At 41.3% G+C, this 26,440-nt stretch overlaps 1 protein-coding gene across 4 annotated transcripts; it reads right to left on the minus strand.

The window, feature by feature from the left end:
- Nucleotides 1–265: 265 nt before the first annotated feature.
- Nucleotides 266–25,706, minus strand: zhx2a (zinc fingers and homeoboxes 2a). Of its 4 annotated transcripts, none has more exons than XM_037273802.1 (14): nt 25,509–25,706; nt 25,320–25,416; nt 9,816–10,172; nt 8,838–9,536; nt 7,463–7,675; nt 7,058–7,324; nt 6,578–6,793; nt 6,416–6,500; nt 5,191–5,376; nt 4,482–4,888; nt 3,785–4,025; nt 3,552–3,717; nt 3,191–3,310; nt 266–1,646 (listed from the first exon to the last, which is right to left on the minus strand). In XM_037273802.1, the coding sequence occupies exons 3-13, from the start codon at nt 9,894–9,896 to the stop codon at nt 3,193–3,195; spliced, it is 2,679 nt and encodes an 892-aa protein (XP_037129697.1). In that variant the 5' UTR covers nt 9,897–10,172; nt 25,320–25,416; nt 25,509–25,706; the 3' UTR covers nt 266–1,646; nt 3,191–3,192. The 4 variants fall into 4 exon arrangements, with proteins under 4 accessions (XP_037129697.1, XP_037129698.1, XP_037129699.1 ...); XM_037273803.1 differs by having other exon boundaries at nt 9,816–9,965; nt 10,128–10,172; nt 25,320–25,706; XM_037273804.1 differs by having other exon boundaries at nt 266–1,634; nt 3,187–3,310; nt 25,320–25,706.
- Nucleotides 25,707–26,440: the final 734 nt, after the last annotated feature.

Raw genomic sequence — 26,440 nt, forward strand, 5'->3', positions numbered from 1 at the left:
ATCTCCATTGCGTGTCCACATTGGATCGCGGGTGAGCCTGAGCCTATCTCAGCTGGCTATGGGTGAGAGGTGGGGTACACTCAAAATTCAAGGGCAGACGCATTACTCAAGACACGACAGAGGGTTAAAAGCAACACTGAAGAAATGGTTGATTTTTCAATGTTCATTCATTTAAATGCGGCCCAGACTTTACCTCCAGTGGCCCCCAGGTAAATTGAGTTTGAGACCCCTGCTTGAAAATAACTAAATTGCTCACCACAACCAATTTTCAAACAGCTTGTTTGCTTGAACAGCTTGCGTATTTATTGGGTTAGAGGAGATTTAAAGTAGAAAATGAAAATGCAGGCAGTATTTCTTAGAAGCCAACCAGAAGCCAGAATACGCTCGGACGCTTTAACATGAAACGTAAGCAGCGGAAACATGTTCATTCTGCTTTTCAAACCAGCATTATATAGAAGTGACAGTTGAATCTATAGCAGCGTTTGCACAAATGATGCATGACGATGCAATCAGACAAAAACAATAAACGTCCCTTTAAATCTTGAGAAGTGAAACAAAAATGTTGATTCTAAGGCAGCCAACACAGGTTTGATCGTACATTTAAAAGAAATCGCCGTTTGAACCAACTGTACACTGACAACGAGTTTTAAACTAAACTTCCCCGCTGTCCATTGCGAAGACAAACCACAGAAAGGCGAAAGCGGACGAGACATGTTCACAATTCACGGCTGAACAAGATTCATACTTGAAACTGCTTTCGATACTTAATCATGAATCTCCCCAACTTTCTAATTTCAGTCAAAAAGAATTTGTTTTTCCATTGAAATGAACCATCATCAGTTGATGCGGAAAGACCTGAAAAGGCAGCATGGTGCGATCAGACAGACTACGTGTTTAAACAGAAAAACATTCTGCACTGTTATTGCCTCAGGTACTGATGCAGGAGCACAACAGCTGATTCAAAAAGATACAAGTTAGTGCATTCTATCATTCATTGGCCTAATGCAGTTCGTCTTGGTCTGCACATGTGGCTCTTTGTGGCAAACGCGTGGCTCCGTCTCCAGCAGTGAGGCGAGGCGAGGCCAAGCTTGTACTCCCACAATCCATTCCCTCTCCTTGAAGAATATAGTCTGAGAACTTAAGGGCTGACGCTGCAAGAGGAGGTTTCGAGCTGGAGACGAAGTCGCTGAGCACAAGAAAGCCTTACAGTACAAGTTAGTTCCATAAAAAAAGAAAAAAAAAGCTCTTACCGAGCAGAAAGCAGATTCAATTTTCCTCCAAAATAGGCTTGATTTTCAGCAAATAAACAGCTATTTTACACTTCAAGCTTTAAAGAACACAAACATTCTAAGTACTGGGCACACATTTTTTAAAAAAGTAACAAAACATGCCCTTTCAGGAAAAAAAACTGTACAGACTTTTTTTTTTTTTAGCAATACAGAAAAAATATTTACAAAGATACTTTTTCCACCACCATGACACCCCAAAAATAATGAAGTCCAGCTTTGGCACTCCTTACAGTACATGGGCATCGGCGCCACATGACACGCGAGCAGATGTCCAATCTGCTTGGTGACCACACGGAGATACATCCCTGTTTCCACGTTTGGCAGCTTGTACGTGACCCTTGTATGCTTTCACATCAGCTAGAAAAGAAATTAGACATGATTAAGAAGTGAAGTCCCAGCTATTGTTTGATTAACCTCATTATCTTCTGTTAACGGTCTGTCAGGTTGAGATTTTTCATCAAATAACATTTGAGACATTAAGTACAAGAAGTTACAGATTTGAACAGTGTATTGCCAGAAAAATATGTACAACAAATGTCCTCTTAAACAAAGATTGACACTACATAACATCATTATTAAATGAATGGCAGTGCCTCCCTCCAATAATAGCAGGCTGTATGTTGATGTATGTGTGTGTATGCACACACTAATGACAGCAAGTCGCAACGACGGCTGCCGTCAAACTGTCCATTATTAGGACCAATCACAGTTAATTAGACACAAATAACTTCCCGGATGGATGGATGGATGAAACTGCAGCTGTGGCATTTTAAAGGCCCAGTCCCCCATTCATGGCCACAGCCAATCACAGACAGACAGATAATCCTTTTGCGGGTCATAGGAGGATAAACCCCTCTCTGTGTGAAATCTAGGGAAAAGGAGGAAAACTCTGAAGCCAAAGATGGCAGCAGTCAATTCTTGTTTCAAAACTTTATAATGCCACCACAGGGTGCTCACAGTTTGTGGACTTCTCTACAAGAGTAAGATGTGCAATTGCTGCTGCACTGACAAATTCCCAGCACAGCAGAAATAAAGTATGCCAGCCTCACATTTGGTTACATTTGTGAAATCACTATGCACAAATCAGCTTTGTTTTAGCTTCATTTCAGAACACGGCCAAAATAAATATTATTGGATGAAGGCTAGACTAACAGTGCATAGTGTGGACAAAATATTTTTGGGAAATTGCTGAGAATATCGGTAATTTTTTCTCAATTGTTTATACTAAAATAAATGGATGAGCATAAAGAAAAACAAAAACTATTGGCTTGATTATATTACTGTTACAAAAATACTTCTTTCTCATTTGAAACAAAGAAATTTGTTGCTAGCCCTCTAATGAAAGAAACACTCACGTTGGTCAAAGAAATAACTTGAATTGAAGAAACATAACAGTCAGGCGAGTGTATGCCTACACCATCGGCGACCTAAAAGTAACCTTATTAAAAAAATGATGATGGCAGCATATTTGATTCATGTTTGTCCATGTCCCAGGTAACCAATAACAATCAAGTCAGGACGTTTCACATACGCCCAGTTAGCGGAGTGGAGCGTGCCAAGCCAACAATGGGGTCATAAAAAAAAACCTAAAAAAAACCCATGAGCACTCCATTTGCCCTATGTTGTTCTTATGTCAAAATCAGCACAAAAAAAAAAAAGATTCCCTCAGGGAAAAAAATGCTGGTGTGAAAGGGCTAATTATTTCTATATTTAAGTTATTTCTATGACCACTCTGGGTTTTTCTTTCATTAACAGGAGGAGTACCAATAATTTTGTGCACACATAAGGTTTGAATATCTGTTATAACATTTATTGGGGGGAAAAAAGGCCGATATACAACCAACAATCTACCAAACTATACTAGCGAACTTACCAAACTATAATCAAATACATCTACTTACCATCAGCCAGTAACCCTCCCAGGTTGCTCCATCGTCAAAACATCAGTATCTGCCGCCAGTCTCTGTCTTTGTAATCCTCCCTCGCTCTCTTCGCCCACAGCTACTGTCACCTGAACCCACCTGACAAACGCAGTACATAATGCACCATTTTCAACACAGCATGACACTTTCAACGATATTCAATGTGCATGAAACTGAGCTGATAGATGACCTCATACATCATCGGATAGAACTTTAGATACTGACAGTGTCATGACGGAGCATTATTATTTGTAAGGTAGAACTGTCTCATTTGTAAGGTGGAACTGTCCATCCGTCGGAGTTCTTTTTAGGATTTCTTTTTTGACATTAAGATACCCACCTCCCCTTTTCAGCAATGCTAGAGCTGGTTTGGTCCAGCCTGGCCTGGCTGAGGTCCGGCACACTGTGAGTAAGTTTTTCAGTCAACCATTGTACTGTGTCTGGATTGGACTGCTTGGAGTTCTCCATAGATGCTGCTGTTGTTTTCTTCTCGCCAGCTTCCTCCACTACAGCAAAGTTTGTGGGGTTAAAATGGGACAACTCCACAAAGCGTGCTGATCCAATGTAATATACCTTTTCCTTCTGGTGATACACTTTGTTGCGGTTTGTCAGAACTGTCTCCATTTTGCTCTTGCCCAGATTTCTGTTGTTCTTTTTGGCTCTGGTAAGCTTCCAACCAGGCCATGGTCTCACCGTTCTTCAAGGCTGAGCGATGTTCCTTAAACCAGCGCACAATGTCAGTGCGGCCCAGGCTTGTTTGCCCTTCCAGTTGGCTGTACTCCTCGGGTGTTGGCCACTGGGTCCGGCAGAACATCTGCCAAGATAGGTCAGAAGAGCAAAAGCAATATATTACACAGAAGAAAGCAATTGAATTTCATTTAGTCCTCAACCATCTACAATAAGATCTGACTGGCTCTCACAAAACTGGACTCTAGTATTACATGCAAACAAACAGCAGATGGCAGAATAAGCTCTACCCGCAGAAAAATGTGGCTTACACTAGAAGAAATAGAGCAAAATTTTATGGCACTAGTTTGAAAGGCCTTTTCACATTACACTTAGCACAACGCAGTGTAACCGAAAAACCCATTCACTTTCCGTTCTAACTTCTTTCCATCCGAACTAGCAAGAAAAAGCTACTTTCTGTTAAAAAAAACCCTGACAAGTAATTTCTCGTCCCCACGCAAAAACTCAGTGATCATTAGCAGACCATCTAAAAAGGACATATTTTTCAGGCATGATTTTAGGCAGTCAGTCTATCAATTGTTACCTCACGCAGCAGAGCGAGTGAGCCACTCGGGATGGGAGCCGGGCTCGTCGACAGCGAGAGGATGGGAGGATGCGGAGAAGACGAGGAGGAGGACGAATTAAGGATTGGAGGTGATGCAGAGGCAGACAAGGTCGGGGGATGAGGCGAGGAGGCTGCGAGCACAGGAGGGGAGCAAGATGAGGAAGAAGAGAGGAAGGGTGGGAGAGCTGACGATTGGAGCATTTTCCCATCCTGCTCGCGATGGGAAGAGCCATTGAGCAACACGCCCGGTCTGTCGCCTTTGTCATCTGTGTTCTTCGGGGTCACGCTGAGCAAGGCTTTCTCCATGTTGTCCCTTAGCGCCCTGCGCTCAGAAAACCAGCAGTCCACTTCAGTCTTGGATAGCCTGGTCTCCTGGGCCAGTTGGTCTAGAGCAGAACAGAGTTCAAGGAGTCAGGTGAGCTGCTTCCACTAAAAACTAGGAATACTGTCTCGACAAGCTCTTAGCCATTGTGTGAAAATGACAATCACTGCTGAACAGACTCTTTCACACAAGCTTCACAGTGATTTCCTCTTTTAGATCAATCTATGAACTCTATTTTCAACCTCTCACGAGGTTTTCTTACTCAGGCCAAATTCACAAGGCATCACTTCTATTCAATAATTCAGCAATTCCTGTTCGTCTGCCACAGGGCAAGGCCCACATAAAAGTCTGACAGTGAAACTGTACCAAGCTCAGTGTCTGTTGGAGTGCTGCTTCTCTGGAAGCTCTCTTCGAGTGCATTGAGTTGCTCAGAGGTTTTGCCCTTCACCCGCTCCAGCAGGGGGAAGTGGCTTGGAACCGCTTTCCTTACAGGTCCATCTTTCAGTACTGGAGTCACTTCAGCTTTCACCAATACTGGGGGCGGAGGAACACCTTCAAAGGGTACAGAGTGAAAAATGTTAGCCAGAAATTGAAATTTAGAACGATAGCAGAAGTATAGATGAGCTCAGTTGCTTGTATACAAGCTTCTTACAACTCGGATCGTTGTAAATATTAGAATGATCGGCTTCAATGTTTGGAATTTTATGAGCAAAACGTCTTTCTTGCTACACTACAGCTTGACACGAGTTACTGTCCATAAAATCCAAAATCTACTAAATACTCTCCTCCAGTGGTTTAATGCAAGCACATTAACACAAAATTAAATGCAAACGTTGCGTCGTGCTTCATCCATGAAATGAAAAGCAGCACAGGTACAACGTCAAGGTGGTTTTATTTCCCCCCCCCAAACGACTCTCAGACTAATTTCATCTTTGTTAGTCTGGGAAAGCCAGTTAAAAAACAATGCTCTTGGAGTAAAAGATTCAACTGCTTTTTTGTACGACCGCCAGTAGCACACCTACTAGCTGCCAAAGCGTGCAAGACAATTTTCAAGGGAATGAAGGCTAATTGTCGCTTAGAAAAGGAAAACTGTTCCAAAAACCGCCCCGTGAATCGAAACTCATTGTAACCAATGGGAGAATTTAACTGGAAGCTCCTCACAAATTGGTGGTTTCATGACAGATGCTGGGAATAAGGTGGATAAGTCTCTACAATAGATATATTATATGTCACGAATAAATTTTTTTTTTGGCCAATTAAGTGTAATTTGATAATTTCCCACAACACACAAGACTACACTAACGTGCCCCAATTAATATTCTTTCCATCCATTTTCTTCCCCTTATCCGGAATTTGTGCTGAACACTGTGTCCAGGCTAGCCCGCCAATATTTCAGTCCTCCAAAAGTAGATGGTGTTACCATGGCAACAACAGAGACAATATCCTCCCCGTCCCAAACCAGTGTTCCAAAATGATTATGAAGCTGTTATTTTAGGACTGCACGTGACCGTTTCAAACATAGCTTCAAAGCATTAAATGAAAACCTACAGGTCGAGGTCATTCATAATTTCAGACATGAGGTACCAGTTACCTTTCAGATTAAGGAGCCTTTGTTCACTGAACCACTTCTTAATCTCCCCTCTGGACAGCCCGGTGGTCTCTATCAGCCTGTAGATCTGTCACATGACAAAATGCATGTGATTATCTCCGTCTATATTTATCGCGATAACAGTGGTTATATTATTATTCCTACCTCTTCTTCCTCAGGGAAAGGACACTGCATGTAGCTGGACCGCAGCACTGATAGCTGCTCGGCTGTTTTGTTGGGGTCCGCGGTGAAATTTAACACTTTGGGTGATGCGAGTTTGGATGTGGTGATAGGCGCAGATATGGCTTGAATGATGGAAGGCCTTTTACTCTCTGAGGCAGTTGAGGGAGAGGCCAAGGGTCGTTTGAGTGACTGAGCAACCTGTGAAAAAAACGGAGGCAAAGACCATGAGTTGCTTTTGTTACATTTCAAATTAGATATCAGATGTTAGACTTTTTTTTTTGGATGAACGTAAAATCCCGTGCAGAATAAATCCCCCACCCCCCGAAAAATGATCACATATTGGGGAGTCTATTACATTATACACGTTTTTTACGACATGTTTTAATTCTGGTTGATGATTTCACAATTGCCAGAATTGTGGTCCAGAGTCAATTAAATATCTGTATTATATTTTGTTTGCACCTGGTTAGCCAACGTGAGTGCCAGCGGTGCACATGTAACAGTAGAGCCATTGGCTACGGGAGTCAACACCAGACTGGTCTGTCCCAGGAGATGACAAGGGACGGACTGGAGGAGTGAGGCCGTAGGCTGCAAGGATTTGGAGACTGCGGTGGTTACTGGTGCTGTGTTGGCGGACGACTGAGTGGTAAGTTGAGGCGTGACAACTGTGAAGGTCTGAGCCACAGAGGAGATTGTACCATTGAACATCTTCTTTCTTGCTTCCTCCACCTAGTATGGGAGAAATATATTACGGTTATGTCCATTGATATTTCAATTACAATAACCTCTCAGTGTGTTTGACAGTCTTGAGCTGACAAACAACTTGATTACAAACAAATAAAGGGATAGCAAATAGACAGTTTGTACCTCTTCTGGTGACCAGCTAATGCCCTGTTTGAGCCTCTGGGTGGTAAACCAAACTTTAATTTGCTCCTCTGGATGTTTGGAGACTGCGGTAAGCCAAGAGAGCTCAGCTTGTGTTGGGTAGGGGAACTTGTTGAAGGAAGAGATGAGGGTCAGGTTGTCGTCCAGAGAGGGATTGTATTTGGTTGTGTTGAGAGGAATAGCGATCTTCGGCACCTGGAATAATAATGACGGACTGCTAATTATGGTGAAACACCAACATTTAGTAATATTGATATTTTACACTTCATATAGTTTTAACTACTATAAAACAAATTATGACAAACACAATATGCAGTGTAATAAATTAAATAAATGTCCTAGCTTGAAAATATGAAAGCAGCTATGGAAGCTAATAGAATTCACTAACAGAGCCTTATTTTCAACTCAACTCAACGTATAGAGAATTTTAAAACAACCATTGCTGCATACAAAGTTCAGTGAAAATATAATATTTTAAACACCAATGCAGCAGTCATCATAAAATACGAGAACAATGCAGAGTCATAGAATCAAAATATGTTTTAAGTTAACACAAAGATCATTCCAAAAAGAGGGGCCGGAAACAGAAAAAGCTCGACTCCTCTGATCCTCCGCAAGATAAAGATTTGAAAATAAATAAAAGAACCTTTCAGATAAAGTCCATTTAATGCATTACAGTAATCTAGCAGAGATGTAACAAAGGCATGGATTAGTGTTTGAGTGCTGTTGAGAAAGGAGAGGCTTTATTTTAGCCAGCTGTCTGGGGAAAAGGAAAAGAAAAAAAAAAAAGCCAGACAACAGCGCCAATTTGCCGGTTCAACTTAAAATCACTTTCCAATTTCAAAATCCAAGTTCGAGATTGTTGGCTTCAGATAAAACAGTGGGCCCATGTCAACAACAGCGTGGGATGTACAATATAAAATAATTTCAACGTAAAACGTAAATGATTAATTGAAGTAATTTATCCATCCATTAACGATTTGCACTGATCTCATTGTTTAGTGGTTCATTGGTGCATTAAAAACCAAAATTAGTTGTAACCCAGTGAGTGAGAAACTTCGTCTGTGTTTAGTCAATCAGTTTTCTTTTTACGTTTCCCGACATTTGCCAGCAAAAGGAGCATCCATCAGTGATGGACTGACAGAGCTTCCGTCAGTATTGACGGAACGCTCACCTCTGGTAAACAAGCGAGACCTCGCACCAAGATTTTTTGAGCTATTTGCCACATAAGGCAAACCATAAAAAAAATCAGAATAAAGAAAATATTCAAAAGAAAACTTTCATTCTGTGGGATACTGCTCAAATTTGGGGTTAAGAGTTGCTGACACCTAACCTAGGACTTTGTATTGCATCCTACCTGGGTGTAGTTTACAGGCCGCTGCAAGGAAGGCATGATGTGAGAAAGGCCGTCAGCTTTGAGAAGAGCCGAGTCTGGGATGATTACGGTCCCGTTGACATTGAGTGCTGTGATTGCTTTCTTAGCCAAGTCGGAGTTCAGTTTACACAACTGAGGCTCCGTCCGTTTATTATCTGAAGACATGACCTTTTGTTTCCCCATCTTGACTGCGGTGGTTTTGTTGTGGGGAACAGCGGTCTGGCCCTCCGCTTTGCCAGATGTAACACTGGAACTATTGTAAATGACTGCGTTGCTGCTGCAGCCCTCTATTGTCTGTTCCAAGATTGTCTGATTGTTCATTTTGATGCGTTTGAACTTAAAGTTGCTCTCCCCGGGATGACTCCTCTCATTGTGTTCTGTCAGGGAGTCAAACTTTTTCGTGTTGAAGTTACATACAGCACACAGGTACAGTGGGTTGAGGATGACATTGGGGTGGTTGGCATCCACGTGTTCTTTGAATGTGTTGAGGTTCTGAGTGGAGAAGGAACAGTATTTGCACTCATAGCCTCTTGCTTGTTTACGCGAAGACTTGGAAGTGTCTGATGACTCGGACACTGGGATGTCAGGTGCTGCTGGGGAGTCAGAGGTCTTCCCCGTTAGGTCGAGGTCACCAGATGGATCTGTCTCCATAGCATCCTCCTCAGTAAGGTTCTCTGTTGTCTGGCAGAGGAAGACAGGTTTTACAATTAGAAATGACCGGATGAGATATTCCATTTGCAAATCAGTGCAATCTGTTTTTTACAGCTGGAATATATTTGCCCAAAATGTAATAAATAAGCAGAGTTAAAAAGTATGTAAAAAAAAAAAAAATAAATCTAATAATTCTTCCTATATTGTACAGGTAGGGTATTTTGATTAAAACAAAAGAAAAACATCACAATATATTTATTTAACTAACTCAGAGTAAGGACTTATAAATTCCAGACATTAATACGGTACCTCCTCATCATCATCCAGCGGCAACATGGTCTCCTGTGGTCGGATCATACAGGGGGTGGAAGCCTTCCGTCGGCTCGACATGATGATGAATAATGAAGGACGGCTCGCTACACTTTTACTTGACCGGATATGCTGTAAATGAAACTACGACTGGGAACCAAGAGAGGCAGAATGCATTAGCTCGGAGAACCGTGTATTGGGATGGGTCAAACTTTTAGAATAGGTGCGCCACCGCCCCCTGGGGCACAGAGAGTAGCAGAGAAAGGTGCAATAGAGGGTGACGTTCTGGGCTTGTCTGGCTGACAGCGTCACCTCTGCAGTAGGATGACCTCGTGAAACTGCATGACAGGACAACACCTGGACAAACAAAAACAGATATCAGCTTTGCCAGATGTACTTTTAAGTACATTGCCGCCTGACACAAGTCATGGGAAAACTCTTCTACTTCTAAATATGCCTGATAGCCCTATTTAGTTTTCAGCAGAGCGGAAAGCAATGTTCCCATCACTACAAAGCCACATTATGACCAAGACAGACAGTTCTGTTTGTCTCGCAATGTTACGGTTCGGAATGAAAACCCTGGCCTGGATTGTGTTTGTGTCAGTGTTTGTGGGTGGTGTGACGATGGCTGATTCACTATCGCGAATGATATGACATCTACAAGATAGGCAGTGCATGACAATTCTTAATTCTTAAAGAACAGGAGCAGGACTGTTTACAAAGATGAGCAATTGAGGAGATCTAGCATTTTTCAGTTTTTCATCTTGGCGTGCCGATTTCTTAGTAGAAGAATTAGATAAGCTTTGTTTGAGAAAACGAATTGATTGTTCGCCGTTGACCAATTAAATATCTTATCACTGTGACATGTGCCCGCACCGCTCAGTAAAATCAGGGCTTAAGGCTAGTATTTTAATGTTTTATCATAAAGGGATCAGACATTTTTCTAAGGGCGTTTTCAAGTTTTTCTGCTATTATTTTCATTAACAGAACACAAGCAGTGTAAAGCTCAAAGTGAACATAAAGCCACTTCTATTAACATGTACCAATGCAGGACAGAAGGGCATCACATGTTGAGTCGACTACTGTGGGCAAAACCTAATGGACCATTAATAGAAACTGATTTGAAACGTGTACTTTCAGCAAAATACTGTGTTATGAGATAATGATCACTAGATCATGTAAAATTTGTCGCCTCATTGTCACAAAATGAATTTTAAATTTACATTAACAACTTCAGGATGGAACTAGCAGTGTTATCACTGTAATTGATGACATTGTTGCAGTGCAGATATAAAACATGAAAATGGTGCCTGACTCTCGGTAAGAGTATAATGACTGAATGCAATGCTGCAAATAGAGAACCAAAGAAACAAAAGCAAAGGCAGCAATCAGCTTTATTTTGTTGTTGCTAGACAACTTTCTAACGCAATCATGAGAATAGAGAAAAGATAGAAGTTTTCCAGGGTAACTATAAAAGAAGCAGCGAGTTAGACTGGAATGTCAATTGATATTCTCGGGGCTCCACACTGACGCATCATTCTCACAATCACAAGTACAAATCAAAACGACAGTGTTTCACGATCAAGTGAGTTTGCATAGAACAGCCAAGAGTTGATACCAGAATGTCCTCTAAAAATTTGCATACCACCTTCATGGCAATACTTGGGTCTCTACATAAATGAGAAAAATAAGAGTTGACGCAACCGCTGTGACAGAACTTTGCGAATCAAAGTTACTCCCCAGATAATGTAACTCATCAAACGACCGACCCAGAAGTCATTAGAATGCAGACTCATTACAATGGTGTCGCTATAGCAACTGAGGACATAGCGCTGTAGTCCAGCTGCTACAGTGACTATCTTCACAGTAATAGTCTGACCGCAATGTGTATTAGAACGAGGTGAGCCATGGATAAAATGAGAAAAATCATTCAAAGAAAATGTCACGTTTGGTATCTGCTATGACCATGAAGAAAATGTCTCTTCTAGAATTTCATGATGTTTTATTACTTATACGTACGAGGACTAAAATGGCAGAAATAATGAAATCATAACTCTTACATGAGTCACTAATGACGTAGTGTGTTGGATTCATTTGACTTTGGTGCAGGAAGCGTAGGTTCAGTTCCCACTCATCGATGGTGTTGATGTGTCTATATGTGCCTTGCAACTGACTGGCAACCAGTCGAGGGTATAAGCGGTATTAAAAATGGAGGGATGGATAATTCCTGTAGGACATTTTGTTTCATCACTTTTTGAGTTGTGAAGGGGATTGGCGTAACAAAAAAAAAAAAAAAAAAAGGATGCGTTAAGATTAACATGGAGCTGGACCAAGTACTCCTCCTACTTGTATTGCCCACACAATAAGAAAGATCTGATGAGCAATTCAATTTATGCCATATCCTCATCGGTAAGCTGTAATCACAACTGCTACAGATTTTGATATTCAGTGTTAACTGACTAAGAAATCACGTTTTAGTGTCAGACATTGCATATTTTCCAAGTACCTACTGAGACATTTGGGGAAATGTTCACGTAAAGGGACTCCAAATAATATAATTCGTAACAGCTATCAAGTTAAAGCCCTAAGAAACATCAGGCATCTCAAATAAAAAGTAAGAAACACTCACTGTCTCAAACAAAAAGAAAAAAGCATGTCTACCAGCCGTGTCTAACCTTGGTGCATCACTTGGCTTCTGTGTGCCCCAACTCCCGCCATGCTCATTAAATTTGTATGAATACTTCGCCTGGCAAGTGCCAGACTTTCTTTTCTTCTTTCTTAATGCTATATGCGAGAATGGAGCCATGTCATTTTGAGGGAATCAGAAGATGGCAGCAAAACCACTGATGAACACTGGATAGCATTACAGCATGTATTGGGAGGAGAAACAAAACAGCACAGGGGAAATTGGTAGAGACCTTGTCTCATGTATGAAGTTGGCAACGATGACGCCAGAGAGAACGACCGCATAACTGTTATAGGAGCAGCTAGATGATAAATACACTGTGGGGGTGAGTCACAGCAACACATCCCACACAGTGAGTTGTCCTTACAGATTCCTCTGAAAAACATGACTATAGCGTAAACCAGTGTCATTATGTGTAAAACCACAGAAACACATTGTTTGTGTCTCGAACAAGAGTCACATATCTTTTTGAAACCGAGATCTACTTTCTGGGTAGGGATCAATGCCAGTTTGATACTTTAGATAACATAGATTTGCTCTCGAACGACCTTTAATGTTCTTGTTTTATTTCTAATATTGAATGAAGCTCATTAAGGCGACGACATAGATCACGTTAACGATTTATCACAAGAATTAGGAAACAGAAAAATATCTATTCGCATTACAACAATGCCGTTTCTATAAATACTGGCCAGTGTTTTCAAACGATCACTTCTATGACTACTCGAAAACCACAATGTCCCATTACTGGTGAGCTAATGGGCTACTCACATGGTCCTAGGGGGCACCAGGTTGTTGACCCCTTGTAGCGAATTTTCTATGTAACCTTGCCAATGTAGCACCATGCGAACTAAAGATTATATGGGTCGTCCTCCAAAAATGCGGTGAAATTGCATGGTCAAACGCTGATTCACTCTGAGAGTCAATTTCTTCCCTTTACAGCCAATCACCTGATTTTACTGCTTATAATATTGCAGACACACAGCAGAGATCAAATATACAACTTCACTGAGATTTGTGCTGTTGTTTGTGTGTGAATGTATTTAGCTTTCTGTTTACGACGCAAATAACAACGACAGTGCAGTGTGTGCAGCCCAGTCACAGCCATAACTGGGCTTCCAACATACACAGACGCCGTACTCACTTGTTGAGAAAGGCAAGTACGCTACCAGACAGCAGCCAGTACAAAACTGCCTCTTAAAAGGTATCAAGAGTAAAAATCATTATTTGTCCAGCTCTTTTAGTTGGCCTTGGTTACACACAGTCTGCTTTTCAAAGTGGAGGAGCCGACATGCAGCGAAGAGGATTCAGGGCTGACCGATGTTTCTGCTCAATAGGTAAGTTTAGCACAGCTTTTTAGATTTTAAACTGAAATCACAGAGTTGCTGTTGTGACCGACAACACTCAGCACATAGATACAAGAGGGCTGCAAGTTATGAGTCACGCTTTCGGCTCGGGACTCACGATATATCTCGATGGTCAGACTGGTCTCAAAGTTGGCCGCATATTGTGTTGGCTTGTACGTGTCAGGCAGATAGTTTATTCATTTTTTTCACAACTCAACAGCAACAGCACTTTTGTCGAATAAACGCACACAAACTATTTGTGGACGTCACATGCCAGAACAGCTCATTAGACACGTTAACTAGCAGCAGGCGCTGAATCTGCTGTCCAGAACTACAACAAAAAATTTGACACTTTGGATTGCAGTGACATTGCTGTTGCCCAAGATCTAGTGAGAATCCTGGGTCCATTCAAAACTGCTACCACCGCTCTATGCGAAGAAAAATTGCACCATTTATTGTGCCATTAAAAGGAAGATGCAAAATTGAAACCATACTGTACTTGTAATAAAGATTTTGAACTGTAGAGTGTTAAAGCACAATTCAGTTCATTTGTTTGTTATTCTCTTTATTACACTGAGACAAAGGTTCAAGTTGAAGAGAAGGCGCAAATGGAAAAGATAAATGATTACAATGGGGTCTTATTTAATAGGTGTAATGTTATGTAGTTTGTCCAATTGAAGTGCCCATAGCGTGACATCACACATATTTCACCCCGCTCAGATTTTGAATACAAGTTATATATTTTTATTTCAGAAACAATGACGTCTCAATGTGTTGTTACAAATTTGTTAACTTCTATAAATGTGAGAAGTACCCATCTGTGTACAGTCAAATAAATGCCAGAAAAAGAAGCGAGCTGGGTTTGGGAGTAGAAAAAGTTCAAAATAGTGGCTGCACATGGAAACCATAACTTCTGACTTCTCAATGTGTTGTTACAAATTTGTTAACTTCTATAAATGTGAGAAGTACCCCTCTGTGTACAGTCAAATAAATGCCAGAAAAAGAAGCGAGCTGGGTTTGGGAGTAGAAAAAGTTCAAAATAGTGGCTGCACATGGAAACCATAACTTCTGACTGCCAACATTTACAAGCGATTTTTCTAAACAACAAGGCCAAAGCAATAAGGGGTAGTAGTACAAGAGCGCGAGTGTGGACCCAACAGCGATTGGACATGACCTTGCGGAGGGAGGGCGGGCTTTTTATCAGCTCCAAGAGGCACATACATGGTTGCCTGTAAATATATCTGTGTAAAATAAAGTACCAAAATCTCGCTGTCCATTAGGGCGTATTGTCCCAAGCTAAGTGGACCGACCGGTTCAATATTTTGCTGTACACTGTTACACGCCTACTAAGCACAGGGAGTACCCTTAAAGCACCGGTGTCAAACTCAAGGCCTGGGGGCCAGATATGGCCCACCGCATCATTTTCTGTGGCCCGCGAAGACAAATTGTGCATTAAATTTATGACATACTAAAATTGCAAATTGTCTTAACTTTTAAAAATCATCTTTTTAAAATACTTGAAAAGTTTCCACTAGTCTGATTTGAAAAAAAAAACATTTGTCAGTTTGTTTTGTAGCTTATACTGTATATAATATAAGGTGTTCATTTATTTGGGTTGACAGCCTACAATGCGGCCCGCGACAAAAATGAGTTTGACACCCCTGCCTTAAAGGATCACAAACAAACCAGGACTTCTCAAAAGCAAAAAGAAAAAAAAAAAATTAAATTAATTTAAACCTAACACCAAGATTCCACAAGATGCTAACGTGCTAACATATACGCATACTCTTTTTGCTTTGGCCTGAGCACAATAACACCAAATTGGAAAGAATCTCAAAGAATAATGAAGAATAGTAACATGCGAATGCCCCACAACTGAATATGTGGGGGTTCTCTCTTATAACTATGACAGTTGACAAACCTTGATGGTAATTGCAGTGTATTTGCATTTGAAGGTCAAAAGGTAACTCTACATTCAGTGAGAGGGAACAAAAAGTCGCAGACATGTTAAATACATGTTTCAGAAGGACATGGACTCCCTTCAAATATGGATGATGTGAAACGGCAAGAGGCAGCCGGATTAATCAGGCGTGCAAGGAAAAAACACAGAGTACTGAGCAACATGCAGAATTCCGCTAATGTTGTTTGCTGTAAATGGTAAATGGGCTGACACTGGCGTAGTTAAGAACCAGGAAAATATCTGCACCGGGGCAGTTAGCCAATCACAGTTTTTTGGGCACACAGTTGTCACAGCAGTGGCCACAACTTATGAAAAACACTGAATATAAACCCATATCTGTCCTTTAAAATGGCGCTCATAAATCAACCATAAAACGACAAGAGGCTTTACTGCAACCTATCGTCCCATCAAAAATTGCTGCTTGTGGACAGCAATTTTTCTACAATGCATGTAGAAACACATGCATTGTTTCTACTTCATACTACTATTGTTTCTACTTCATACTACTTGTTCAACAAGTTAGCCAATGCAGAGCAAGAGGAGATGCATGTGTGTGGGTAAGGAAAGGCACGGCTACCACGTACATAGTGTCTCTAGCAGGAGTGTATGAGGCAGCATTTTGGACCACCACAGAATTAATTGAAAACTAATCACGTGGCTCCTCGAGGGCAAAGCAAAGTGCTGCACTGAGATCTCAAGTGCTGTGCTACGTTCTGCACAGCAACAGAGCAGGCTTACTTTCAATAGGATTAACATGTTAACCGGAGAATATCTTTACAGGGAGCTCAAAAGTGTAACAATATTAACCATACACACATATACATCTGTATACATACATATATATATACATATATATACATATACATATACATACATATATATATATATATATACATATATATATACATGTATATATATATATATATATTAGGGGTGTAAATCGCGGGTTTTGTAACGATACGATATCATATCGATACAAAGATCCACGATACGATATTTGCCGATATCATAAAGCCTGCTGTGGTTCATTCACGATACATCACGATATAGAGCTCTACGATCGATATAGAACAATATCCTGATTTATAACAATTCATACGCAAAATCAACAAGGTACTTTCAAAACTAGGGTTAGGGTTTTCGACTAGGGTTTCCAAACTTAGGGTTAGGGTTAGGATTAGGGTTGGGGTTAGGGTTTCTAACTAGGCTTTCAAAACTAGGGTTAGGGTTAGACTTAGAGTTAGGGTTAGAGTTAAGGTTAGGGTTAGAGTTAGGGTTAGGGTTACTAACTAGGCTTTCAAAACTAGAGTTAGGGTTAGGGTTTCTAACTAGGCTTTCAAAACTAGGGTTAGGGTTTCTGACTAGGGTTTCCAAGGAGTTTTGCCATCGCTAATTAGGGTTTCAAACTAGGCTCAGGGTTTCCGACTAGGGTTTTAAACCAAAGTTAGGGTTTCAAACTAGGTTTTAAAGCTAGGGTTAGGGTTTCCAACGAGGGTTTCAAACTACTTTTTAAGGGTTTCTAAGATTGGGGTTTCTAACTAGGCTTTCAAAACTAGGGTTAGGGTTTTCGACTAGGGTTTCCAAAGTTAGGGTTAGGGTTAGGATTAGGGTTGGGGTTAGGGTTTCTAACTAGGCTTTCAAACTAGGGTTAGAGTTAGGGTTACTAACTAGGCTTTCAAAACTAGAGTTAGGGTTAGGGTTAAGGGTTTCTAACTAGGCTTTCAAAACTAGGGTTAGGGTTTCCGACTAGGGTTTCCAAGGAGTTTTGCCATCGCTAATTAGGGTTTCAAACTAGGCTCAGGGTTTCCGACTAGGGTTTTAAACCAAGGTTAGGGTTCCAAACTAGGTTTTAAAGCTAGGGTTAGGGTTTCCAACGAGGGTTTCAAACTACTTTTATGGTTTCTAAGATCAGGGTTTCTAACTAGGCTTTCAAAACTAGGGTTAGGGTTTCCGACCAGGGTTTCCAAGGAGTTTTGCCATCGCTAATTAAAGTTTCAAACAAGGGGTAGGGTTTCCGACTAGGGTTTTAAACCAAGCTTAGGGTTACAAACTAGGTTTTAAAGCTGTTAGGGTTTCCAACGAGGGTTTCAAACTACTTTTAGGGTTTCTGAGATTAGGGTTTCTAACTAGGCTTTCAAAACTAGGGTTAGGGTTTCCGACCAGGGTTTCCAAGGAGTTTTGCCATTGCTAATTAGGGTTTCAAGCTAGGGTTAGGGTTTCCGACTAGGGTTTTAAATCAAGGTTAGGGTTACAAACTAGGGGTGTAAATCGCGGGTTTTGTAACGATACGATATCATATCGATACAAAGAACCACGATACGATATTCGCCGATATCTTAAAGCCTGCTGTGATTCATTCATGATACATCACGATATAGTGCTCTACGATCGATATTAAGATTAAAAGATTAAAAAGATTAAAGTCCCAATGATCGTCACACACACACCTGGGTGTGGTGAAATTTGTCCTCTGCATTTAACCCATCCCCGTGTGATTTTAATCCATCCCCTGGGGGAGAGGGGAGCAGTGAGCAGCAGCGGTGCCGCGCTCGGGAATCAGTTGGTGATCTAACCCCCCAATTCCAACCCTTAATGCTGAGTGCCAAGCAGGGAGGCAATGGGTCCCATTTTTATAGTCTTTGGTATGACCCGGCCGGGGTTTGAACCCACAACCTTCCAGTCTCAGGGCGGACACTCTACCACTAGGCCACTGAGCTGAGAACAATATCCTGATTTATAACAATTCAGACGCAAAATCAACAACGTACTGCAAACTCTTTATTTACGAAATTACAAAGTGCTTCCAAACGAATGACTTGAAGCCCAAAGGGGAGCGAATTTCCTCGTCTTCTTGGACACTAGTCATAGCACCAGCCCAGGGGCCGCGTAGTTGTCGCCTCCCCTTTCACGTGCCTGCTCTGCTCACAACTCAACACGCCGCGCACTGCTCCCGGAAAGAGGAAGCAAGCAACAATGAACTGGATTTCAAAATAAAGTCGTGTCTAATGTCCGAGGTCAAAAACGGGCGATATAGATCGATGTTTACGTTTAGCATCGATGCCAACAAATCGTAGAGCATTATATCGATTAATCGATGAATCGTTACACCCCTAATATATATGTATGTATGTATATGTGCATTATATATATATATACGTATATATACATATATATACACACACACACACACACACATACATACATACACACATATATACATATACACGCACGCACATAGTATGAAAGCCGCAAACTAAATTAAGGCTTGATTAATTGATTGATTGATTTAATGATGCGAGTAGTAGAATATATACAGTATAGTAAAAAGACCAATCATACCATGTAACCCAATAGTTGACAATGACTTAATTTGCATGTATTTGTCAACCGCCAAAACGAAGTAAAATAATAAATAGAAAAATAATACGAAGAATAGAAGTAGCGGTAGTCGTAGTCATAGCAAGTGATGTGGGACCCACGTCATTAGTTTTTAAGCTAACTTAACTTTGTACTCTTATCCACACCATTAAAGAGAGGTCTTGGATATTTGTGACTCAAATAAAGTATAAATAACTAAATAACCCCAAGTAGGAACATTGTGTTTTGTTAAGATATAAGATCAATCTTTCTTTATTTGTCCCACTCGGGGAAATTCCAACGTTGGCAGTGAATTAAAAAAATAAAAAATAAATAAAATTGAAAGAGGGATGCGGGAGGAGGGGTGCCCATTTTTAATCTAGCAGCCTTCAAATTAGGTCAGCGTGACAACATTGTCATCAACATCTAAAACGATCGCTCATGGATTTGGATACATCAAGAGACAAATTGCACATTGCTCATTGAAGAAAACAGTTTATGTATGAGTCTCCCCATTACCGTGTGGTCAAATCTCTGCACCTGTTCTGTTCTGTCTTCTCCTCACATCAGAATTGTCTTCTCTTTACACTATCAGGGGAGGTGGGGGTTGGGGTGGCATTACGCTGCCCGTGGCTGACGTGATGCAGTGCAATGAGCCTGTCAGTGAACACGCAGTGCCTCCCTTTGCTTCATCCAAAATTTTAAAAAGACTGCAATGACTGTTAAAAAAATGGCAGCAGGATTTCAAACTATTCACCGCCGTACAGATAGTGATGGGGGAAAAAAAAGATGCAAAACCCTTGTTTCTTCAGGTTGTTGTTCATTTTAAATGCCTGATTTGTTTAGGCTATAAACAAAAATAGCCCATAAGAGTTTAATTTAGGAGCTAGAGCATAAAACGAAAACGAAATACCAAAACACTGCAACAGAAATTGCCCATAAATGTGACAGTTAAATAAGACACACATTCAAGAAATTACCGACAACACAAACAGACACATATAAAACAAGAATTAACGATAACTTCAATAATTCATTGCATTGCACCACGCAATGCATTCGAAGAACTGTGGCTCACCTGCCTTCACGCACAACTTAAATGACAATTTAAGTCATGGTAAATGGGCTTGCTTGAATGGTATAGCACTTTTCTACCTTTGGTACTCAAAGCACTTCACACTGCCTCCTCATTCACATTCTGATGACATACCATTCAAAGTCTTATTCAAGGACATTTCGACATGGTCACTGGCTGAGGATCAAACCTCCAACCTCTTGGTTGGGAGACATCTACTCCACCGCTGAGCCACCCCCTCTTCCCAAAGTGACTATGAATTCATAATTCACAGGGTTCAATATGACGTTAATTCACCATCGCCAGCATTTGCAGCTGTAAGAGCTTCAACTCTTCTGGGAATGCTGTCCACAGGGCTTAGGAGTGCGTTTATGGGAATCTTTGACTCTTCTTCCAGAAGCGCATTTGTGAGTTCACACACTGAGGTCGGACAAGGCCTGGCTCTGAGTCTTCACTCCCAAGGATGTTCTATCCGGTCAGGATTCTATGCAGGCCAGTGAAGTTCATACTTGACTTGGTTTGTACACTGGTGCAATGTATCAGGTGGAAATGTCCAGCTCTAAACTGTTCCAACAAAGTTGGGAGCCAGGAAGTGGCAAAAATCTATTCATGTCCTCAATGCTTCGTAAAGGTCTAATATGACGCTCAGTCTTGTAAGCATTCACCACAACAACAAAATTCTGTCACACAAGTGTAGCGTTGACCTATGTATATAATATTATCCACTAATGTTATCGGTGAAATACAAGTGCTTGGGTGACCAAGGACATTTTTTGTAATGGCGTAAAAGCGGAGAATATCCATTCTTTGCACAAAAATAGCATGGAATTTAATAAATGCTTATGGAGAGAAGATGAGGTGAGTAAATTATACGTGTAAAATAATGCTATGCATATTAGGGATGGTTGTTTTGGCAGCAGCTGAATGGTTATCACGGGGATTCGTCTGTGTTCCTTATGTAAAATACACAATAAATCCAGGTTCTCCTGTAACCCTATGCTGGGGTTTCCGTCAGTCCTCAAACGCACCAGAGCGTCACTGCGTAAAATATAAAGTTAAAATTATTTAAACCATATTACAATTTTTACAATGAAAAAAAAAAAACACCTGACTTTTAAGACACTGAATAATTTGAATTCTCAAAAGCCTAGACAGAAAACCCACCAAAATTCATGCACACCGAATTACACCTTTCATGGAGCTGCTTACTTTGAACCCTTCCATTTAGTTCCCAGTGACAAGTCAGAACCCTAACCCTAACCCCTAACCACTTCCAATGAGCAAATCCCATTTGATCAAATTATGGTTATGTTGCAAATGCAATTAATCTTTCAGCCCTGCAAAACAAAGAAATTTCCATCTGGTTCTTACCAACTTGCCTCATAAAACAGGTGATGACCTAACATCTCTGGTAGCATTAGTCACAAAACAACATCTGAAAAACTGAAACAAAATCACGTCACTGTTGGTGATGTCATTGCAGTGCCGAGCTGAGCAGATTCATCTTTCAAATGTGCTATGACTTATATTGTGTAAAGACCGAGGCCGGCTTGAAACATGATTTGAATGCTTTATGTAGAGTCAGCAGATGCTGAAAGCTATTGATGTCAATTGAAAAAAACAAAACAACACTGCAAGACAGCCAAAAATAACAAAACAGATGTAGAATAAATCAGCACAAACACACAACATTATTGTTTCATTGCATCACCAAAGTAAAAAGTTATCAACAAGCCTTTAAACTAACACACGCGCACACACACACAATGTACTCAAGCCCATCTAGTTGTGCTCTGTATTCCATAAATGACATTTATTAAAAAAGATACATAAATATTGGGACAATGAGTAATTACATTTACAGCAATTGTAAATGGAAGATGATATAGAGTTGGTCTCCCACCCGCAGCTATAATAGCTTCTGGTAATACTTTCAACAAGATATACAGTAGGAGTGTGAGTTTTTGTCCAATCACTCAGAAGACCATTTGAATGCTCAGACCTTGCTCACAATTTTTCTTCTCTGTCTGACGGGCCTGGGGTCGGGCCATGGCTCTGTAACAGGAAATCATTTTCCACACTAAACTCCTCTTACAATACAGTAAAACAAATAAATACATTTTGGGAAAAAAAAGAAAAAAAATTGTCCTGAAATTATTTTTGTGGGTTCAATCACAGCAGGTAACCTCCCTGTCATTCAATACAGTATATCTTATGATTATGACTATACAAAAGTTGCAAACAAATAGATTTGCATGACAAAACAATTGCAAAGCTGCAGCAGAAGTCAGACAACAAATAAGACATAGTTAATGAAATGTCCTTTGATTCCGTTTCTGGATTAAAACTTGATGGCGGCTCTTCATGCATAGCGATTTTCTATCCCACAAAATCTGACAGAGCCAGTCATTCCCGTTTCCACTCTGCTGAAAGAAGAGAAGGAAACACCTCCGGGAAGCAGAGTGGATTTCTCAGCGTTATCAACAGCAACAACAATTCATGTCTGGGTTCTTTCATCCAATTTCTACACAGCTTTATCCTGTTCCAGGTCCTGTACAACCTACTGCAGTTGACTTGGGGGTGAGAAGCGGGTTACACGGAATTTGATCATGAATGGTGCTTTGAATGGCAATTGACGGCCGTGAGATACGTTACCATCAACAAAAATAAACTATGACTTGAAGTTGACCTTAAATGCTCTGTGTAGCAATGACGACGCGACATCTGTACGCTTGTGAATAATCCTTTGAGCAATTCTGCCATCACTCCAACCCCCACCTCCACAAAATACATCTGTCATCATTTTTATTATTTTTTTGTACTTACAACAGACGTAGCTAAATAAAAAGGTGCTAATTTGGTCTACATTCGTGCTGAAATAGAATGTACAGACAAATCACGCTTTACTTTGATTCCTCGGAGACCGTCTTTGATTCATTATCGCAACAATAGAATCGAGCCCGCTGTCACTCTAAATGATACATTATCCTCGATTAGGTACATCACACACGGGCGAACATGCGAACAAACATGAGCCGGATAGCTCTTCACATGTACAGAGCAGGAGTGTGAGGCGACAAGTTTATACCCGGAGGAATTGCAGGTACTAGAAAGTATGACAGGAGGTTAACTGCGCTGTGATCAAACCCACTTAGATCTCAGGCTGACTGGGGGCTGCAGCTGAGTAGTGTGTGTTCACAAACATGGAATTTTTAGGTCATCCCAGTGTGAGGAGGGTTTTGGCACATGTACACCATACGTCTTCAAAAGCCAAGCGTGTCATATCCAATAACGATCCAGACAACTATCCGACACTCACGCAGAGCAAAAGCTTCCGTGGAGTGTGTACATTTAGTCAAATCTATTGCACACGGAACGATGAATAATTACCAGTATGATAACTATGTTAGTTTCTAGAACAGAAAAATCTAGAAAACATTACAAAGGACTATGGACTCGCATAAAAAGCAGTGCTACAACACAACCTCAAAAAGACTTAAATTAAGAACACAATCAGTATACATTCACTGACAGGCCAAAACACAAAGAACATTTTCAGAGTCTAATGCAGGCGCCACCGACTTTTTGGAAATAAGCTACTTCTTGAGTACTGGTTAAGACGAAGGGCAACCAGTTTGACGCGCACTTCTAAAACAACGATTTGGGGGTAAATCATCTCATTGTTATTGTTCCCACTAGCGTGATTGCTATGTTGTTGTTCTAACTCACTATTTTAAGCTTTCCAAGATAATTACAGGCATATAAATTATTGTATCTTAGGTACAATGGCGATCTAATTTCTTATGAAATATTTTATTTCGTCAGGTTCCTAAAAAGTTGCAAACAGTTGCAAATGGTTATTTCTTTGCGACAAGAAAAACTGTTGACAACTATTAAAACTGTTGGCGAATATCTAGCAAACGTCTTTGCGACCTTGAACGAACCCTGATGAAAAATCTACATTCACGCCTTGTGCAAACCTTTGCTAATCATCGCTGCTTTCTGATATTCTCTGTCTTATCGCCTTTGGCTTGGCAAGAGTCAAAATACGAGACATTTAAATTTTTAAATCAACACCTCTGTGAAACTGACATACTCTCTGATTATACCAAGTTAAATCATCTTTGAAAGCAGGACTTTTAATTTGTTGTACTTTATGCTTTAGAATTGATGAAGTTGTCTTGGCATCGTCTTAAAAATGATGACAGACAGATTTAACAAGAAATGTATCCAAAGAAAAAGCTAAATTGTGCCCTACGTGTACGTTCACACAGTGTTGCGATGCAAAGCTCCCATCACAACCAAATAATAACAATTTGTTATCTGAAGCAAGAGGCAATAGGCCTGCCCCCAAAGTTGACATTGGGACAGAGAGAACCGCGCCTGGCGTCTTGCAGCGGACCACTGCAGTGAAAGTGAGCTCCAGTAAGGGAGCCTGCACGCAGCCTCAGTGAGCCTCAGCCTGCGCCCGGCTGGGAGGAGGCGTCACCGACTGGCCGCGTTACGCCGCCTCCATCACAATTCGAAGTGGCTAAACAACAGGGGACTCCTAAAGTTGCACTCAGACCCCTGGACGGATGCAGCGACGGGGGAGTCAAGCCGAACGCTATCTCCCCGCTTGAGGTGTGACAGCGGCGCGGGGAAATGCTCTCCCGCTTCCCAAACGTTCCCCTCCTTCTCGCCAGCGACGTAACAACATGTCGGCAGAGGACGGCCATGTTTTGCTGGTTATGTCGACACACGGAGGAGGAGGAAAAGTCGACCAGACATTTCTAGTTCCCCGACTTTCTGCCTGGCTTCCTTCCTTCTGTCGACTCGGCGACGGCGTTTCAGAGTAGAACTCGAACATAGGTGGGGGGGGCACCCAAAATGTCCCAAAACTTGATGCACACATTTAGCGCGCAGGTGGAGATAAGCAGGCAAGCAAAGTTCACGTAGGGAGACAAGTTGAATATTTAGACGCTGAGCTGTTTAGAAGACGCGCAAAAGATGAGAAGGAGAGAATGGTTCCGCAGACGAATACATCCACTTTTGACTTGCAGGACTTCAGCGCTAAATGAAAACTAGGATTATTTCTTACCTGTCCACTGTTCACTCCCGATGCTTGGGTATCGTGCTTTACAATCCCAAAGCGATTGATTGCGCGAAAGCTGTTCAAAACACTGTAGCTCCAGTAGCTAGGCAGACAACAGGCAACAGCAGAGAGAAAAATTGGCGATCACAAGGAGGATCTACGCCAAAAGCCACATGATCGCCGACGTCAGAGTACGTATTTGCATGCCGCACAGGGGCACCGGTATCCGTCCATAGCCGCTGCGTTCTGCTGTGGCCGTGGAAAGTTCACAGGAGGGCGGTAGAAAGTGGACCAACTCTCCTGCCAGGGTAACAGAGGATGTTCCGACGCATCCTTGAAGCATGACGACCGGTGTTTAGGTGAATGAAGTCCGTGTTGTTACTGTACTGATGACTGCACTCGTCTGTTCCGACCTCATTTAATATGAAATCATCTAGGGGCGTGGCTTTCAGAACCAGGCACCGCCCCCTCCACGTCCTTTCTCGAGGGGGTCTGAATACGTCATGAAATACAAGTTGACAACCCTTTCTGGGGGTACGCCTCTTTTTAGATGTTCGCCCCTTTTACACCACGCCCCCGTTTTGCGGTCTGCAGGCAGATGTTGCCTTTCTCCCCCTTCTGTGCGTGCGTGACGTACGCACACAAATCCTTGGTGCCTGAAAACCTATCCCGCAGCAGTGACCTCCTCTGGACTTATTTATTAACGCTAATGCTGGTAAAATTGTATTGTCAGAGCATGTTGTTGTTTATGTGGTATATATCATTTGCATTTTCGGAATTCTGTAAGCCGAAGATAATTTATTAAAACTCAAATGATGGTGTTACGATTGTTGTTGACCTATTGCACTTTGGGGTTGTTTTGGTCCTTTTTATAATAAAGGCACTTTTTTTTTAAAAAATCATTCCTTCCTTCCTGACAATCAGTCTTGGGTGTGGATATGTACATGTACCGGCGTTACATATTAATAACAGCCCCCCCAAAAAGTAACTATTCCATTAGAGTTCCTTCCACATGAGGAGGAAGAGAAGAAGTGGTGACCACAATTTGCTATTAATCAACTACATGGAGAAAAAAGCTTAGTTTTTAAATCTGGAGTTAACAGCATTTACACTTGGAGCTGACATCA

This window comes from Syngnathus acus, chromosome 16 (assembly GCF_901709675.1).
Source record: "Syngnathus acus chromosome 16, fSynAcu1.2, whole genome shotgun sequence".
Taxonomy (NCBI): Eukaryota; Metazoa; Chordata; class Actinopteri; order Syngnathiformes; family Syngnathidae; genus Syngnathus; species Syngnathus acus.

What these genes read in the sequence shown, in the direction of transcription:
- zhx2a (XM_037273802.1), bottom strand. Translation starts at nt 9,896, where the DNA reads ATGTCGAGCCGACGGAAGGCTTCCACCCCCTGTATGATCCGACCACAG. An exon ending in GGCCTGTAAACTACACCCAG is followed by an intron (nt 7,676 to 8,837) that starts GTAGGATGCAAT and finishes TTATTATTCCAG; the next exon opens with GTGCCGAAGATCGCTATTCC. An exon ending in CTTTCCCTGAGGAAGAAGAG is followed by an intron (nt 6,501 to 6,577) that starts GTAGGAATAATA and finishes GTCATGTGACAG; the next exon opens with ATCTACAGGCTGATAGAGAC.